This window comes from Malaya genurostris, chromosome 1 (genome assembly GCF_030247185.1).
Source record: "Malaya genurostris strain Urasoe2022 chromosome 1, Malgen_1.1, whole genome shotgun sequence".
In the NCBI taxonomy this organism is placed as follows: Eukaryota; Metazoa; Arthropoda; class Insecta; order Diptera; family Culicidae; genus Malaya; species Malaya genurostris.
This window is the reverse complement of record NC_080570.1, coordinates 91,188,804-91,206,211: the sequence shown is the minus strand read 5'-3', so window position 1 is coordinate 91,206,211 and position 17,408 is coordinate 91,188,804. Positions and strand designations below refer to the sequence as shown.

General features: G+C 35.9%; 1 protein-coding gene across 2 annotated transcripts in view; it reads left to right on the top strand.

Moving 5' to 3' along the window:
- The first annotated feature begins 2 nt into the window (after positions 1-2).
- Positions 3-17,408, top strand: part of LOC131440701 (glutathione hydrolase 1 proenzyme-like) — a 147,510-nt gene continuing 130,104 nt past the window's right edge. The window contains exon 1 of one of the 2 annotated variants that reach the window (XM_058612214.1): positions 3-155. In XM_058612214.1, coding sequence (XP_058468197.1) covers positions 148-155 — 8 coding nt within the window. In that variant the 5' untranslated portion in view covers positions 3-147. Of the gene's footprint in view, positions 156-12,534; positions 12,688-17,408 lie in introns of those variants that run through there. The other variant, XM_058612213.1, reaches the window with a different exon arrangement.

Here is a 17,408-nt window from a genome sequence, read left to right as displayed (position 1 = left end):
GTGTAGACTATAGCTTTTAGAAACGTGGTGTTCCACACGCTCATACTGTGACTTTTACGTAGTTCGATTTTAACTCGTGTCTTTTCTAGGTACACCAAAGGGCAAAATTCTAATTGAACTCTCGGAAGTAGTGATAATCAAAGCAAAATGCAAAGGTAGGTTTGTTATCTTACAATCACAATTCATTTGTTTGAAGTGTACCAAGTAGAAACCGTCAGGGATGCCAGATCATTTTTTCAAAATCTGCGTTCATCACAAAAATCAGTCAATGCAAAATCTGTGTACATTTCCCTTTCCAAGTAGCAATCTTAAACTAATTCTGATACAACGAAGTCTGAACTATGTGACAACCATAGCACGAACATATCATGTATATTGATTGAAACAAGGTGACAGCAATGTTTCTTCATATCATAATTATTTTCCAAGTAGTTATTTAGGTTTCCAAGCACAATATCTCTATGTTTTTTTTATCATATACTCAATCACAACTATGCTTTTAGCTACTGGTTGAAAATAGGTTTATTTGACTATACGAAACTATTATGAAGACGAAAGTGTATATGTAAATCGTTGTTGTGCAGAAAGTTATTTCAAACAAGTTTGCTGAAGGTACTATTCCCGTAACTTTATTGTAATTCATGATATAATGTGTTTTCTGAAAAGGGAGTCCAAAAACCAGTTTTTGTAAGAAAACACCTATATTTTCAATTTATATGAGTTTTTCATGTTATACAAAGTTTTTCATCTTTAAAAACTACACAACTTTCTCAAACATACTATGCTGCTATCATTTCAGTTTAACGAAATAGAGAAATTTTTCATGTTTATGTTTATGAAATTCTAACTTGTCTATTATCAAAAGGCGCAGGAAGGTGCAGATGAGACTACTTACATCTTAAACTAGTTTCAAAGAGCTTTCATACCGTGGTTGAGTTACTCATCAGCGGTCGTTTGCAGATGAGATATGTTCTTTTCAAATATCCTTGTCCTTGACATTTGCAATGATTAGGTTCATTGTACTTCAGATCAGATTTCAGTATATATTCATTACTATGGTAGGGTAACAGAGGTATTTTGGCCCACTTAGGATTGATTTTATTTTGGCCCACTTTGTAAAAATATCCACCAAATGCTGTAATATCTTTGAAAACCCCTTCCGCAATAGATAATTTAATGTGATTAGCTTCAAATTGATGCAACATGGGTTACTTAACATCGATTAAATCCATAAAGTTTGGTCGATAAAGTTAGGTGGGCCAAAATATATGAAGTGGCCATAATACCTCTGTTACCCTACTTGCCACAAAATATGATTTTTTTTGTGCACATTGAAGTCTATAAATTGAATAGTCTAGTAACTGTTTTGTCACGATTTTTAAAAAAGCCATCATCAAATCGAATTAAGTTATGTCATCTTCTGGTAAAAAAAAGTATTATCAAAACTAATTTTTCAATTATTTGTATTTATTTTATGATAGCTGATATACTTCTTAACCAGCTAAAAGACTCTTAGCATCGTTCGACAGATTCTTCTTGGACTGTTTGGCCATTCACGAATATTTGTAACCAAAAGATACAATGAAACTAATAACCAATTCATAGTATCCCGATTCGTAAGTGATCTGGATTACTCGCGTGTATAATACTCCCGACATCTGTATAAAAGAAATTTCCTTATCTTTATGAACAGTATAATATAGCAAGCGTTTATCGATCTCCACTTTAATTGATGAGTAGAGGATATTTATCCGCAGAGCTATTCTATCGAAATCTTACCAAAAAATGACATAAAATAATTCGACATGATGATTGCCTTTTTTCTAAGTCGTGGCTTTTTATCTCACCTGCAAAAAACGTCGAACACTTACTTTCAAAAAACGTCTGTAATTATTATTAAACTTTTCTATTTGTAGACTTCGATGTCCATAAAAACCTTTTATTGTGAGAGTTTCCATGGTAACGAATATATACTGAAATCTGATCTGATATACAATGAACCTTATCATTGCAAATGTCAGGGACAAGGATATTTGGAAAGAACATCTCTCGCCTGCAGACGATCGCAGACGAGTAACCACGGTATGAAGGCTCTTTGGAACTAGTTTAATATGTAAGTAGTCTCATCTGCACCTTCCTGCGCCTTTTGATAATAGACAATTTAGAATTTTATTCAAAAAACACGAAAGCCTGCTCTATTTCATTAAACTGAAATGATAGCAGCATAGTATGTTTGAGAAAGTTGTGTAGTTTTTAAAGATGAAAAACTTTGTATAACATGAAAAACATATATAAATTGAAAATATATATGTTTTCTTACAAAAACTGATTTTTGGACACCCTTTTCAGAAAATACATTATATCATGAAATATACTCAAGTTACGGGAATAGTAGCTTCAGCAAACTTGTTTAAATAACTTTCTGCACAATTTTGTCGAAGTAACTTAGCCCCTATGTTGGCCCTGAGCTAAACTAAAATTTTTATCTCACTTTTAGGGGGATTAATCACATAAATAATTTTTTCCAAAAAATGGCGTCTATCATTCTGAGCAACTTTGCTGAAGATACTGTACCTCAAAACCACGATCCTATGAGTTATCAATTAAGGGCGTGAAATTGCGCTTTTGAACCACTGTGCGGTGAATTGATATAGCGGTAACATAGATATTACTAGATTATTACATACAATACCAATACTGACTCGTATGACATCAGAACGTACTGAATTCAAACCAAAAACTACAGGATAACTTTTTTTTTTCGAATTGTTACAATATTTTTTTTATTTTTTCTACTTATGTAGGATTAGATACAGGTGGATAAATTCTATGTGTTTCTATAATAGACTGAGGGCATTAAATTTATCAAACGCATTAAATACAGAAACGTGTAACATATTTTACCAAATGGATTGAATCAGAAACGTCATTTTTCTGGTTATAGTATTACCATAATGGATTTTGTCAGTTTCAAGAAAAAATTTCAAGAAATTCTAAACAATACTACTCTATAAAAAATATTCGATAATTATTATGTTAAATTACGCCACACAATATGTAGTCTCGATGTTGGGCTTAGTACTGTTACAATATTCTCTTGCTTTATGAGTTTTATTGGAAGAATTTTGTTTCAATCGTGTTCATGAATTTACCCAGGGATACTATAAAGTTCAGTGAATAAAAGGTGGGTGGATAATGTCAGAGACATAACTGGATGTCGTGAATACGAAAAAACTGGCACACTTCCATCACTTTTCCGAATATCAGTTAGTTGATTTATTGTATGAATTGTGCAAGCTTTCCCCTTTTTCACCAATATAGTTTGAAGCGATGCACCTACATTAAACTACAGATTAGTTACATTAAACAGCTACTATTCCACAACTATATATTAAAACTTGAAACAATTCCTTTTTAATTTGCTAATATAGGATGCTAGGTACGACAAATTTGTAGTTTATTTTTATTGAAGCTATGAAGTTCGAAGATATCTGATTCTTCTCGAAATTTCAGTACGAGACAATTGCAATGGGCTGGTCTGAAATGTATCGACAATCTTCGGTAGGTAAGAGTCATTTTGATAATAATAATGATACTAATAATACCAATGATAATAATAATAATATAATAATAATAATAATAATAATAATAATAATAATAATAATAATAATAATAATAATAATAATAATAATAATAATAAAATAATAATAATAATAATAACAATAATAATAATAATAATAATAATAATAATAATAATAAAATAATAATAATAATAAAATAGATTAATCTGTACATATATGTACGTATAAATAAAATTCAGATTAACCTGAATATATGGCAACCCTGTTTCGCATGGCATATATTCACACGACCCCATACTAGTATAAAGATGTGTTCAACATCATCACTTTCGCTTTCGCATTGCCGTTCGTAAATGAATGTGTTAGTGACGGTACAAATTATTTTATTTTCCATCTTGATGAATCTTTTGGTGGGAAACATTGAAAGTATAATTAACGCTTAATGATTATCTGTGGCACAAAAAAAGTGCCTTGAATTGTCACAATCAACAAGATCTGCATTTAGATCTGAGACGGTTCTTGTGTGTGTCTTGTTTCGACAACAGTTGCTCAGAAATGGTAGGAAAGCGAATAAATTCAACTTGTTCTTTATGATGATCTTTAGCACTGAAAAGTGCTTTGAATTGTCTGAAAAGCACTGAAAAGTTCTTTGAATGTGCTTTGCTAGACTTTTTGGCTGCCTTTCCACTGGTTTTCAATGCCATCGTGCTCATGTCATTTCGTGCGTTCAGAGTAGCTACTTTAACTTAAATGACGCTATTTCTCACATGACATTTCTTTTTATACCTGCTACTGGCAGCGGTGTACGGACAGCCCCTTTGCCAAAATTCCTTTTCCTGTTCACAGAACGGGAAACAGTGAGACGACATAAAAGAGAGAGTTAGTAGAGCAGCAGCCAGTAATACTGAATTGACTGTCTAGCTGTGAACAGCGTCTCGTGGAATTTTTACGCAGAAACACGCACACTGGAGCAGGGTTGCCACATTTAAATCTGCATTTTTCAGAAGAAAAATCTGTAAATCTGTATCGGGAGCTCAAAAACCTGTATTGAAAATCTATATATAGAAGTGATAAGAAATCGAAGCACAACGGAATGAAAAAGTCCCAAACCCAAATTTAAAGAAACTAAAACTTTTCTTAGTCTGATTTTTATGATTTTGTAGTTGAAAAAACGCTGGAAGTTGTTTTTGCGTTGGAGCCTCTCGAAATAATGATTTGACGAAAAACTTTCAAAATCCAATCTGAAAGTGAAACTTAATCTGATTGATCAATTGGCAACCTTTCTTCTTTACTACCTTACACACAATCAGGATAATGATTTCACTTTGAAAAAATAATCAATACCATTATTTAATATATTTTAACTTGAACTTTTTATTCAATTTTTAATCCATGCCATCAAAAATCTGTACAAATCCGTATTTTTTGCCAAAAATCTGCAATCTGCATATACAGAATCTTGGTCACAAATTTATCTGAAAAATCTGTAAAATGCAGTTTAATCTGTATATGTGGCAACCCTGCACTGGAGGAACAGTTAAATCCAAGGCAAAGTCCCGCTCTAGCCGTGCTGGTCTGTAGTTCCCAGTTGGCCGAATTCATAGTCTGCTCCGGAAGGGAAACTACACCGAGCGTGTACCAACGATCGAACTTTATCCCTGTTCTTCGTTCTTAGTAAAAATTGGCCCGGAAGGGCCATGTGTCATATACCATTCGACTCAGTTCATCGAGCTGAGCAATGTCTGTGTGTGTATTGTTTCTTTTTAACGTTTAACATTGAAGAAATGTCTAGTAATGCTTTATCCGAATATTGTTTTTTTTTGTTATTCTGACTCTGTAAAGATTGTAATTAGCTTAATTTTTGTTGGAGTCAAAAATTGTATTTTTGTGGTTTTACGCGACCTACTGGCCTCAGCCCTTAACGAACAATAACTTCTATAACCAAAATATCATCCTAAACGATAACATTTCAGTCTACATCCCTAACTACAAAACAATCCATTCACAACACGACGAAATAGAAACACAAGTCAGTAAAATGATGAACGACAAAATTATAGAACCTTCTGTATCACCCTCAGGGTTGTTACGAAAAATTTCTAAATCAAAACCCGTGAAATCCGCGCAAAGTTGAAAACTAAAACGCGTGATATCCGCGCAAAATCGAAAACTAAAACGCGCGATTTATTTTATGCAGGGCATAATATCCGCAGAATTTGAAAATCCACATAAATATAATTTAAAAATCTGTATAAGTTTGTCATATAAACATAATGAATAAGCCCGCATACAAAACATCATCTTGAAAAATCCCATGAAAACGATTTCATTTTTATTCTCCATCTTTCTTCTTAGATGTCAATATTTAATTTAATTTAATTTATTTAATTTAATATATATTGTTTTCTGAGACAGCGCCTTCTCCTGTTGTCAGATTTGACTCTGAATGTGTCTGAATGAAAACGATTTCATTTTTATTCTCCATCTTTCTTTTTAGATGTCCCTATTTAATTTATACTCTCTGATGTACAGAAAATGATACATTAAAATTTAAATTGCTTACAATTGTGGTTTTGAAAGAAGTTACAGATTTTAGCGAAGACCATTTTTTTACTTCAACACTTTCTTGCTCGATCAGCTTTTCCTTCACGGTAAAAAGAATTTTAAAGTAGACCACATCAGGATGATCTGATATACTTTTTTTAAATTTCACGTTCGGACGAGTTTACCGAGTGTACTCGCCAAGAACCATCTCAGTTCTGTTTAAACGCAGATTTTATTGCTCGCAGAATTTCAAGGCTCTTTCCAGTCCCACAGATCATCATTGAGAATTAATTAAATTTCATCCATTCTCTACCATATCATCAGATTTATCAAAATGGAAGTTTAAAAAGTTTGTACAGTCACTAACACATTCAATAATTACCGCAAGGCTCTCTCGCAATGAGAAAATGAAAGTATTGATGAAGAACACATGAGAAAATGAAAGTATTGATGAAGAACACATCTTTATACTAGTATGAGTGTCGTTTCAAAATACGCCGTGCGAAACAGAATTGCCACATCTACAAATTAATCTGTGTTTTATTTCTCCTGAAAAGGACACATTTAAATGTTGCGAAAATAATGAATTTCTGAACACCGGTAAAATCCACATTAATTTAATCAAAATATATTTCATGTTTCTATGCGGATGAAGAAATCAAGTACGACCCATTTTTATATTCTTGTAAAAAACGTTGATGATAGATGTGGGGAATTTTAATATAGCTGCCTCTTATCAAGATAATATTAAATTCATTGATTCCATTAGAAATTATATAAAGTTGAATATGAAATCTGCTCCTTCACAAACTATTATGCTTGGAGGCACAGAATCACCATTATTTTGTTTTAAAGAATGCAATACCTTCCGCTGGTTGGCTGGCCGTTAAAATAATGCTGTTTATAAGGTTTAATAATCGTCTTTCGTTCACTCCTGCACAACTGATCTCAGCCAACTCAATTCCTCAATAATCTGTCCCGTTGTTCTCTGTTATTCAGACCCGCGCTCAGGTACCACATCTTCTTTTATCTATTAACTGATGCTTATCCAATGTAATCTTCATATCTAGATGTTTTTTTTTATAACGCGTCGTTGTCGACTTAACGGAGTCAATTCAGACCTTTCGTTGTCCTTCAGCTCAAGATCGAATCCGTAGAAATCACCTTCTGAATTGATAGGCTCTGGAAACTGGTTTTGCTCGTCGCTGTTTTCTTCTCCAGTTGTAGGTATAGTATCTATTTGTTCTATCACATTTCCGGACTACCTTTTCAGATGTGCAACGTGCGATCATAAAATCTGCCTGTAGCTGTGTCCTCAACAGTAACGCGGGTCCCGAGCGCTGCGTAACTACGTACTCATTCGGGCTGGACGTCGTTGATAACTTGTTGCTGGTAAAAGGTTCTGCATTAAAACTGTATCGCCTACCGCCATTGAGGATTTTCTTGCCCTTTTGAAAGCTCGATCTCTGTCGTGAACCTCACTACTGGTAGGAGCTATCTCGATATCATTTAATGCTGGTATTTTAGATCTAATAGTTTGTCCACACAGTAATTCAGTTGGAGATTTCCCAGAGATCATATAAGGTGTGGTTTAGTACATCAGCAAATATTCACAAAGATCTGGAGGCTTTTAAAAGGGAGCGGTTTTGGCGCTCAATCAAACCTTTTTCTTGTGGCCAGTATAAGATTGAGTGTCGAAGAGTGATTCCTTTCATTTTGCTTAATTCCTCGAGCTCTGTTCCTACAAACCGTTTCGCATTATCTAAAGTGATTGTTTGTGGGTAGTCGAGTCGGCTAAATATTCGGTCAAGCCTTTCTACAGTTTCTCTCGCAGTTATCATCATCTCCACTTCTTTGTAACGACTGAAGTAGTTGATTATTACGAGTAAATATGTTCCTCAAGGCAAAAGCCCGAGAAAATCAATTGCCACTTCAATCCATGGCTTCGAAGGCATTTCACAGCGGTTCATGGGCTACTGTTTATTGGCAAGCTCACTAATCTACACCCGTCACATTGCTTTACCCTCTTTTCGGCATCCCGATCCATTCCGGGCCACCAAACCCGCCCCCGCAACCGACACTTCATCACAGGTTCGCCCGGATGGCCCTCATGAGCTAAGTCTAGCATACGTCACCGTAAACAATCAGGAATCACTAGCTTGTTCCCTCAGACAATCAGGTCACAGACGAACCCTAATTCGTTCTTGAAAAGAACGAATAGCCTAACTTGTTGCGCATCCCAGTTTGTGGTATACAAGTTTTGCCTTCAAAGTAGGTTCTGTGCCGGACATCTCTTCGAGTTGTACATCGATTGCCGCTAATTCGAGAACTGCTAGCACCATAAATTTGCTTTCTGCGTCAAACTCTTTCGGAGGTTAGTGCACAACCAGTCTAGATAATGGATCCGGGATATTATTTGACCCTTTGCGGTATTTAACTGTGAAGGAAAACGACTGTAGCCTAGACACCCATCGGTCAATTCGCGAGCATGGTGTAGATGTTGGCTTGAAAATCGCCTCCAAGGTTTGGTGGCCTGTTTCTAGCTCAAATTTGCGTCCTAGGAGATAAATGGAAAATCGCTCCACTGTCCAGACTAGAGCTAGTGCTTCTTTCTCCGTTTGACAGTAACGTTTCTCTGTCTATGTCAGGCTTTTGCGTAAGAAATTGGTCGAGGATAAATGTCGGTGGGTCCTTAAAACTGTATAAGAACTGCCCCGAGAGCAACATAATAGGCGTCAGCAATTACCCTATTACCAACAGCGAAACCCAAGGACACTGTTGAAGGTGCTCCAACAGGTTCTATGATGCCAGTAGCTAGTAGTGCATTAATTTTTTCTTCGATCTTCGTTAGGAGCGCAATAGGTGACCGCCTAGATTGTTGGCAAACTGGTAGCACAGATTTATCAATCGGTATCTTCATTTGAATACTCTGTATCTTAGAAAACGGCTGAATTCCTGTAGTATTAACTGCATTTACCCCGTGGTGATTAGGTAATCCGATGAACACAACGCCTAAATCTGTAGCTGTGAGCCGACCTAATAAGCATTTTTGTCCACTTTTGACTACGTAAAATGTGGTGACCTTTTCAAGAATCCTGCTGCCGTCGTCTATTGATACGGTTGTGTAAAACTTTCCTATAAGTGTCAACGACTTCGCATTTTATCCATAAGGTAGGAAAATTTCATTGCAGTTCTTCCACAGACTAACAGACAGGACACTCAAATTAGATTCTTCAATCATTTTAACGGTCATTTCGAATATTCCTTTATTTGGGACAGTACTCACATGTGTCATGATGGTGCCACGCTACCCTATCAAAAACATCCTGTCTGTCATCTAGACTGTGTTTATTTTTTCATTTACCAACAGAGTTGCCATACATACAGAATTACCTGTAATGTATTGATTTGTTTACGTCCATGCGAATTTCATGCAGGATACAGATTTAATACATATTGCCAAAACTATATACATAATTGTGCCTACTTCTCATCCTCCAACGGAATACAAAATCGAACCCGTTTTGTTACAATATTTACTTACTTCTGGTGTGCCGCCACTTAATTTCGGGTGAAAACTACCAACACAATAAAAAATTGTCTTTATGAACAACGTTGAGTCAAATAAATGGTTATCTTCGCGAAAAAGTTAAATGTATTATCAACGTAATCCAATAATTTATTGTGTCGATTCATTCTCAAATATGTTGATGAAAGCAGGCATCCCTGCAAGCAGCTGATCGGTGTTGACAAACGAGGGGAAACCAACTAGTAAAAAAACTTGTACATAACACAAGGGGTGTACAGATAGTAAATAGTTCGCGCAGTACAATATAGGTGGAACTAGTGCATCACGAAAAATTATTTTTAAAAGAATTTACTCATACTGTCATGTCTGTTAGTCTGTGGTTCTTCGTTTGGTTCCATATCTTTGCTCTATTCACTTTTATGTAGTTCCAAGATCGCTTATCGACAATGATTTTCTGGCACCCGGAATCTACGAGCACTTGAAACACTACTCCACCGAGCTTTATCGAAATTAATTTGCCCCATTATGCTGAACAGAAATTTTCCTTCCGTGTTTTCTGAAGTGTCAATTTCGTTTACTTGGTGCGATTTAAAGCGTTTGTTTGGCCAAGCCATTTCTTTCTTTGGAGTTTGCGTTTTTGTACAGCAATTGATCGGCATTGAGCAGCGAAAAGCTCGAGGAGATCTCTCTCTCTCTCTCTCTGTGTGTGGATGTGTGTGTGTGTACGTGTGTACGTGTCAAATAATATCACTAGGTTTTCTCGGAGATGGCTGAACCGATTTTGAAAAACTTAGATTCAAATTAAAGAACTTACGGTCTGATACAGAATTACTGAATTTCATTCGAATCCGACTTCCAGTTCCGGAGTTATAGGGTAAAGTGTCTTAAATATTGTACCCCGTCACCTAAACCAGTGAAATAAAAACCGTAGAAATCTTTCTAAACTGGTCTCAAAACTACCTAAATCTCCAAAACATGAATAAAACTAGTAGAGTTTGTACGTCATGTTAGTTAGTGGCCGGACGAACCGACTTCGATTATACCAGTTATCGGGTTCCGGTGCTGGAAGCACATATAATAGTGAACCCACTTCGTTTCCAATGGATGGCCTAACCGATTAGAGAATTGTTTCATTCTCTACGTTATACTAGTTAATGCACGAAAAATCCTTGGTTTCTTTCAAAAATCAAAGAGAAACATTTTGAATAGAATACCACAGTATTATATATGAGAAAGGCATAATTACACCACTAGGTGGATTAAAACAGGTTTTCTCGTTATTTTCATCTAAAAATGTACAAAAAAGTATGAACTTACTTCATCGAGATAACTCGAAATATTATCATACCTCACTCTCTCGAGTAGATCACATCACCACCTGAAACCATTTTTCCAATGTTAATGTAATAGAATTTTCCAATGTTTTCGAAAGCTCTTTCGTACATTTGTTCACACGAACCTAGTTCGGATAGCTACGGGATTGTAGATCCCAAAGCGCATTCCGTTGAAAAACTGCTCCGATTAGAGCTTTGATATCAATCAAATTAGCCGTAACGAAAACTAATTTAGGACATTTTTGTTCGCTCGTTAATCGAATGAAATGCTGAGAACGTTCTGCTTCGTTGTTTGTCGTACCGAAAATCGCTTGTCACTATTATGGAATGCATGCTAATTTTTTGCTAGAAACAAATGATCGAAATTCAGTTCCTTCAATGTTAGCATCGCATCGCTTCGCGTCACGTGTGGCGCCCATTCTGGCTTCACTCTAACCGAGTAAAATGTGCAAAAATTAAACAAAGCGCACTCGATCTTTTAAAGTACCGCACAACTGATTTTCACAAGTTTAGGTTCAGATAAAAGGTCCCAAAATCCCAAATGGCCCTATCAAATTTTATCCGGATACGATTTCCACTTTCGGAATTACCGTCTAATAAGTCTCTCAACAATCTCGATTGGAAACTAACTTGATTCGATCGTCGAAATTAACCCAGTCGTCCCTTTCACGTCGTTTTCTCTGTCTTCTGCCTTCTTTTTGGTCACTAATTAGATCTACATGCCGTTTCTTACACCGTCGTTAGCCCACGCACCCACGCTTTCATCTTAATCGCTTTTCTCTGCTCCCAAATAAATAAAAAATGGCTGCCATTTTTCGGTTTTCGATCATTCTTTGCATTTTTCCAAATAACAATGATTATTTTTGGGTGCTGTTGTCGTATGTTAGAGTCTTAACTAGGAAAGATTCTTAGTGTCAATAGGATCGTAGTACTAGCCATGCAACGATTCTGTGCACTATGAATCGGCTGCTAAGTCTGATGAAACAGGATGGTCAAATTCCACCAAAAAATGTAATATGGGTAATAGCCTAATTGTAATTGAAGTTTTTTTTTATTTTCCAAAACTCTTTTCTTTAGATATAAAAGTGAAATATAAAATGACCTCCGCCCTCTTGAACTAAGTACATGGAAATTGGCAACCATGTTTCCCGCATAGCGTTTTGGCTACCTGGGCAGCCATGGCCACCAGAAGGCTACCAAAATTGATTCAGTTACGGTTGTCAAATCCAATTTGACAAAACAAAGTCGCCTGTATCCAAGTTAGCCGAGCGTTTTCATCTTCTCACCTTCGCTGAAAATGTCAAAGATTTCAATGTGGAAAAATCCTGGTGGATACGGTTGTATCGTTTGAGTTGTATTCCTGGCAGCGGTGAGGCAGCCGGTCACCAGAATGTCTGCCAGCCATATTTTTCCAGCTGGCAGCGTTTAGTCAGCCATCTGTCAGCCATGCGTATGCGGGTTGTAGTTTTCAAAATCGAGAAGATGTCATTTTTGAATTGTCGCACATGCGCAATTCCTATAAATATATGCTTTCGATTTAATTTTATATAGATAAAACTGTAATATAGCATTGTTTTCAAAACAAATCATATAATTTTCGTGACATTGGTATTAGTACATGGGGTTTAAATTATTTGAAAAATACATATTCTTATTTAAAATGGATTCAGTGCCTTACAATAGCGAAAATGCGGGATTTGTAAGTACAAACGATAAAGCATTTTTTATTATTTCGTGGATGGCATTGTAAAAGTCAGCTGTTTCTGCTTTTCTAATGAATAAATAACATGAAGAGAATTGTCAGTTGAATAACTACCCTTGTCATTAACATATACAGAACATATTACTAAGTACGTTAAATTCTAGCTATTAGTGCTAGCAATCTGATTTTTTACTAAATAAAAAAAATACTTGCAAAGGCGGATTCTGTATGAATTACAATAAGGCCTCGTAAACAAATTAAACATTCTAAATTATTAAAGAAAATCACCTATACAATTAATTCAAAATTTTGAATCCATAAAAAAAAATTTTGAAAAATCATTTATTATTTTCTTTTTATGTTCTTACAATGTTTTACTGTAATATTATCAATAATGTTCTGTGAAATTTTCAAGCCTATCGAAGCGAAACTCAGCAAGTTATGGGCCTTTATATTTACATATCTCATACTGCGAAGAGGTAAGAGCTCGGTACACAGGTCCAAGAATTCTACTTCGATTGACTTCAAAACTTGACAAAACATTCTTGAAATGTTTCATTATGATAAATTATAATAGAAATTGAAAATGTTAGACACTGCTCCCTGGAGTAATGAATTGTTTCCATTGATGTTGATGTTGACATCTTTATTTTCTATATAGGGGTGCAAATCAGAAACTCAAAGAAAAATACACGTAGAAATATGGTCAGGTTTTAAACACTTACAGCTTAGTATGTTTTGTATCAATTATTAATATTATTTCATTATTTGATTGGAAATATTTCTAAGATTCGATTTGAGTGTATCAAGTCGCGTATTTTCAATTCTAAATGATTGAAATTTTGATTAGTAGCGAGCAGTGTCGTATTTTGTCGGCTAAAAATCTCCGGCATATCGGATTTCCCTGCCATAGACGACGGTTTTGAAGCAGTTAGCGATATATCAAAGTGAAAGCATCGCTCTGATTGGTCAATCGATGCAAAAGCGAAACTGTTGGAAGCACGCGAATTTATAAATAAAAGCGAAATTATAGTTAACGTTTCAGTCCTACGCGTAGTATGCTTGAGGTAGGTTGTTGCTAGACAGCAAGACAAAAAGTGCCATAGAATGATTTGAAGCTTTAATTGGTATGCCCTCTCTTGTGTCATGCAAGCTCGGATGAAATTCCATGTTATGTCGTGAAAGAAGCTTAAATATCAAAATCGTATCGCAAGCAGTGCGGTGAAGTTTCATTTTCAATCGAATAATATAAGAGGAAAATGAAATTTATGACCGCTGACCGTCAGCGTATCCCTACTAGGGTAACAGAGGTATTTTAGCCCACTTTATGATTGATTTTATGTTGGTCCACTTTGTAAAAATATCCACCAAATGTTGTAATATTTTTGAAAAACCCTTCCGCAATAGGTAATTTATTGTAATTAGCTTGAAACTGACCCAACATGGGTTACTTAACATTGATTAAACCCATAAAGTTTGACTTTTGCTGCCATTTTCAAGTGAAGCTCCCAGAATTCATCGTCAGTTGAATAATCGTACCTAGTCATTTGAAGTTTTGCTTGCTCAGTTTCAAGCGCCAAGTAGTATAGCTGCTTCATTGTCTTCGCTCTTGGTAGTAAGCAGATTCGAACGAATACAATTATAAATGGAGTAAAATTTTAAAAATGAAAACTGAAGGAGGAAACAATTAATTTATGTGTATTCTGTGATTGATATTTCACCTATCTGATTAGTCTTTCATCTATTATCTTGAACCAATTCGAATGTTTACATGAACCTCATTTGAAGGCCGCTCTCACACTATTGAAAGAGATATTTTGTTACTTCAAGAGATCAACTGACGGTGGTTAAACTGAGCCTCGATTGAAGAGAAACGAGTAATAAACTGAATGCTACTTGTTTGGGCCGTCAGCAAACATTGTGTGTGTCAGAGAGTGAAGTTTACTGCAGTGGAGAGATCGTCAATGTGTTCCACATTCAGTATCAATTGAATTGAATGAAGTTTTACTGCACTGATCGCAAGTATGGTCAAAGATATAATGGCATACATTTGGGATATTGGTGTAATTTCGTCGGCTATAAAACAAACAATGTTCGGTTTTGGTTCCTAATCAAGATCAATCTAGGCAGACTCTCGTGCAATTGCGGATTCAAAAGTGTGACGATTGATTGAACTGTTTGATTGTAGATCATTAGAAATTTTTGTTACCTTGTTCCACATCAATGGCTCGAACAACCCCATGGGACTGATCCTTGTAGTTTTATAGATAAAAAAAAAAACTTTAAACGCGATTTTCTCGAAAGCAGGTCCATCGTCATTCAAAAACTACTGCAGCAATTTTTTTTCAAATTTTTCACACACTTTCTACATATAAAAAATCAAACCCCAACGTTTGCCTTTTTGTTGTTTGTTACTTTTGGGAAAGTTTTACAGCAACAAAATGGCGATTTTTGTCGTGAGAAATCGTAATTTTCACTTTGAACAATCACCAAAAATTAAAAAAAAAACAAACAGAAACGTTGGGTTCTATAAAAACTTCTACTATAACAATGCTACATGGTCCGGCACTCGAAGTGTAACCAATTAAAAAGGCCATAAATTCAGTTTGGAAAATTACTTTTACTTAATTCAAAGTACAAAATGTGTAAAAATAATACAAAATTCAGAATCAATTCACTTTTGCTCGACATGACCACCTTTGACCTTGACTATGGCCTTGAGACGGTCAAAAAACGAATCGCAAGCTGCCCGAATGTGACTTGCAGGTATTTTGGCCCACTCGCGGACAATAACTTTTTTCAGCGCCTCGAGACTGGTGTATTTTTTAGTTCGGACTTTGCTCTCCAAAATGGCCCAAAGAGAATAATCCATTGGATTCGCATCTGGTGAATTCGAGAGCCATTGTGTGGACGTGATGAAGTTCGGAACGTTGTTTTTCAGCCATTCTTGGTTCACTCGAGTTTTGTGAAACGGTGCCGAGTCCTGCTGAAACGTCCATGGTCTGCCACCGAAATGTTTGTCTGCCCACGGCTTCAAAGCAACCTCCAGAATACTTTCCCGATAATATGTCGCATTTACCTTGACGCCAGGCTCGATGAAAACGATTGGAGAGCGCCCATCTGCGGTTACAGCGGCCCAAACCATTATCTGTTGCGGGTGCTGCCTCCTGGTGGCCAATCGATGACTCAAATTCTCGTTTGAACGGTCGGTCAAGTAAACCCTATCGTTTTGAGAGTTTACGAATTGCTCAATTGGAAAAATTTTCTCGTCAGAAAATACAATGTTCGGAAATTGACCGCTTTCGGCCAAACGAAGCAACTCCTTCGCTCTCTCAAGTCAAGATTTTTTTTTCGCGTTCACTTTTGGCAAAATACTTTCTTGCGCTTGTAAACAATACAACTCCGAACTGTCATTTAGCAAATTTTTAGAGAGCTGATGCCCGTGCGTCAGCTGCGCGAGCGGTCTGAAGTTGGTTACACTTCGAGTGCCGGACCCTGTACTTTGATTTGTTCGCTTCTGATTAGTTAGTTGATCAATTGTATGAGCATCCTCTTTTCCACAGTTTTCGCAAAAACAAAGAAGGCATCACTTGATCTCGATTACTGTGAATTTCACACAACGAAAAGTGCACAAATCTAACCAAACTGTTCTAGATTTGCACTAAACTGAGGATATCTACCTTCGATTTGCGAGCACCAAATCCTAATAGTTCTTTAGAAAATTTTTAGAGCCATTAGAACGGCTGATTTTGTGTGATGCTTTCCACCGTTGTTTTTTTTACCAATGCAAACGACTGGCAGCTGTGACGTAATCGCTCTTGTCGGAAGCGAAACTAGCTTTGCAAACGACACAAAATACATCTGCTCGCAGTGGTGACAGAATCCAAACTGATCCAATTTTTGTTGAGAGGTTACTTTTTACGTGATTTCGTTTGTAGCTTTTTCACTAATGGACGGTCCTAACGGCTATAAAAATAGCCGCATACAGAATTTTAATGTGGATTATTTCATTTCGGATTTGCATAATTTATTGAAAGAAACTATCAATATACTGTACGGATTCGTTTCTAGCATTCAGAAGGGTCAAATTGTGGAACTCACTACGATATTAAACACTGTTCGGAACATTTTCTCGAACGATTTGTTGTACAGCAGCAGATATTTTGTTCTCTTCCTCAGAACGCGTTCTGATTAGCTGGTGTTGACATGGGTCAAATGAGACAGGTTTTTCAATAGTGTACTATTGAAATACTTCAATGCTGTTGATATACACGTTTTATTTCGATTCTATTGGTAGTTAGATTATATAAATCCTTTCACAGATCACTGAGCTATGAGCTTTCAAAATACGAGAAAGGCAAGCGCGCCTTATGCAATTATCATCTTTGATACTCGTTTATAAAAAAAACATTTCAGAAAAGTTTATTTTTAAATTATTTGAGATTATGTCACATATCATATTTCCGACGGCATGTTACAAAAATTTTGTTGATTCGTTAGATACAACAAGAGATCTTCACGATAAAAAACTTATCACTCTCTCAGAGGGTAAAGGCTATAGCAGGATAAGCATGCGAAATCTGCCCCCAAAGGGAATTCATATTGTTATACCACATTCGAAAGGTCATAGACTGGAAACAATTTTCTCAAAGTTTCAACCCTTTAACTGCCATATTGATGGAGCTAGGGTGGTTCTATTGATTTTTATTTTATTTGAT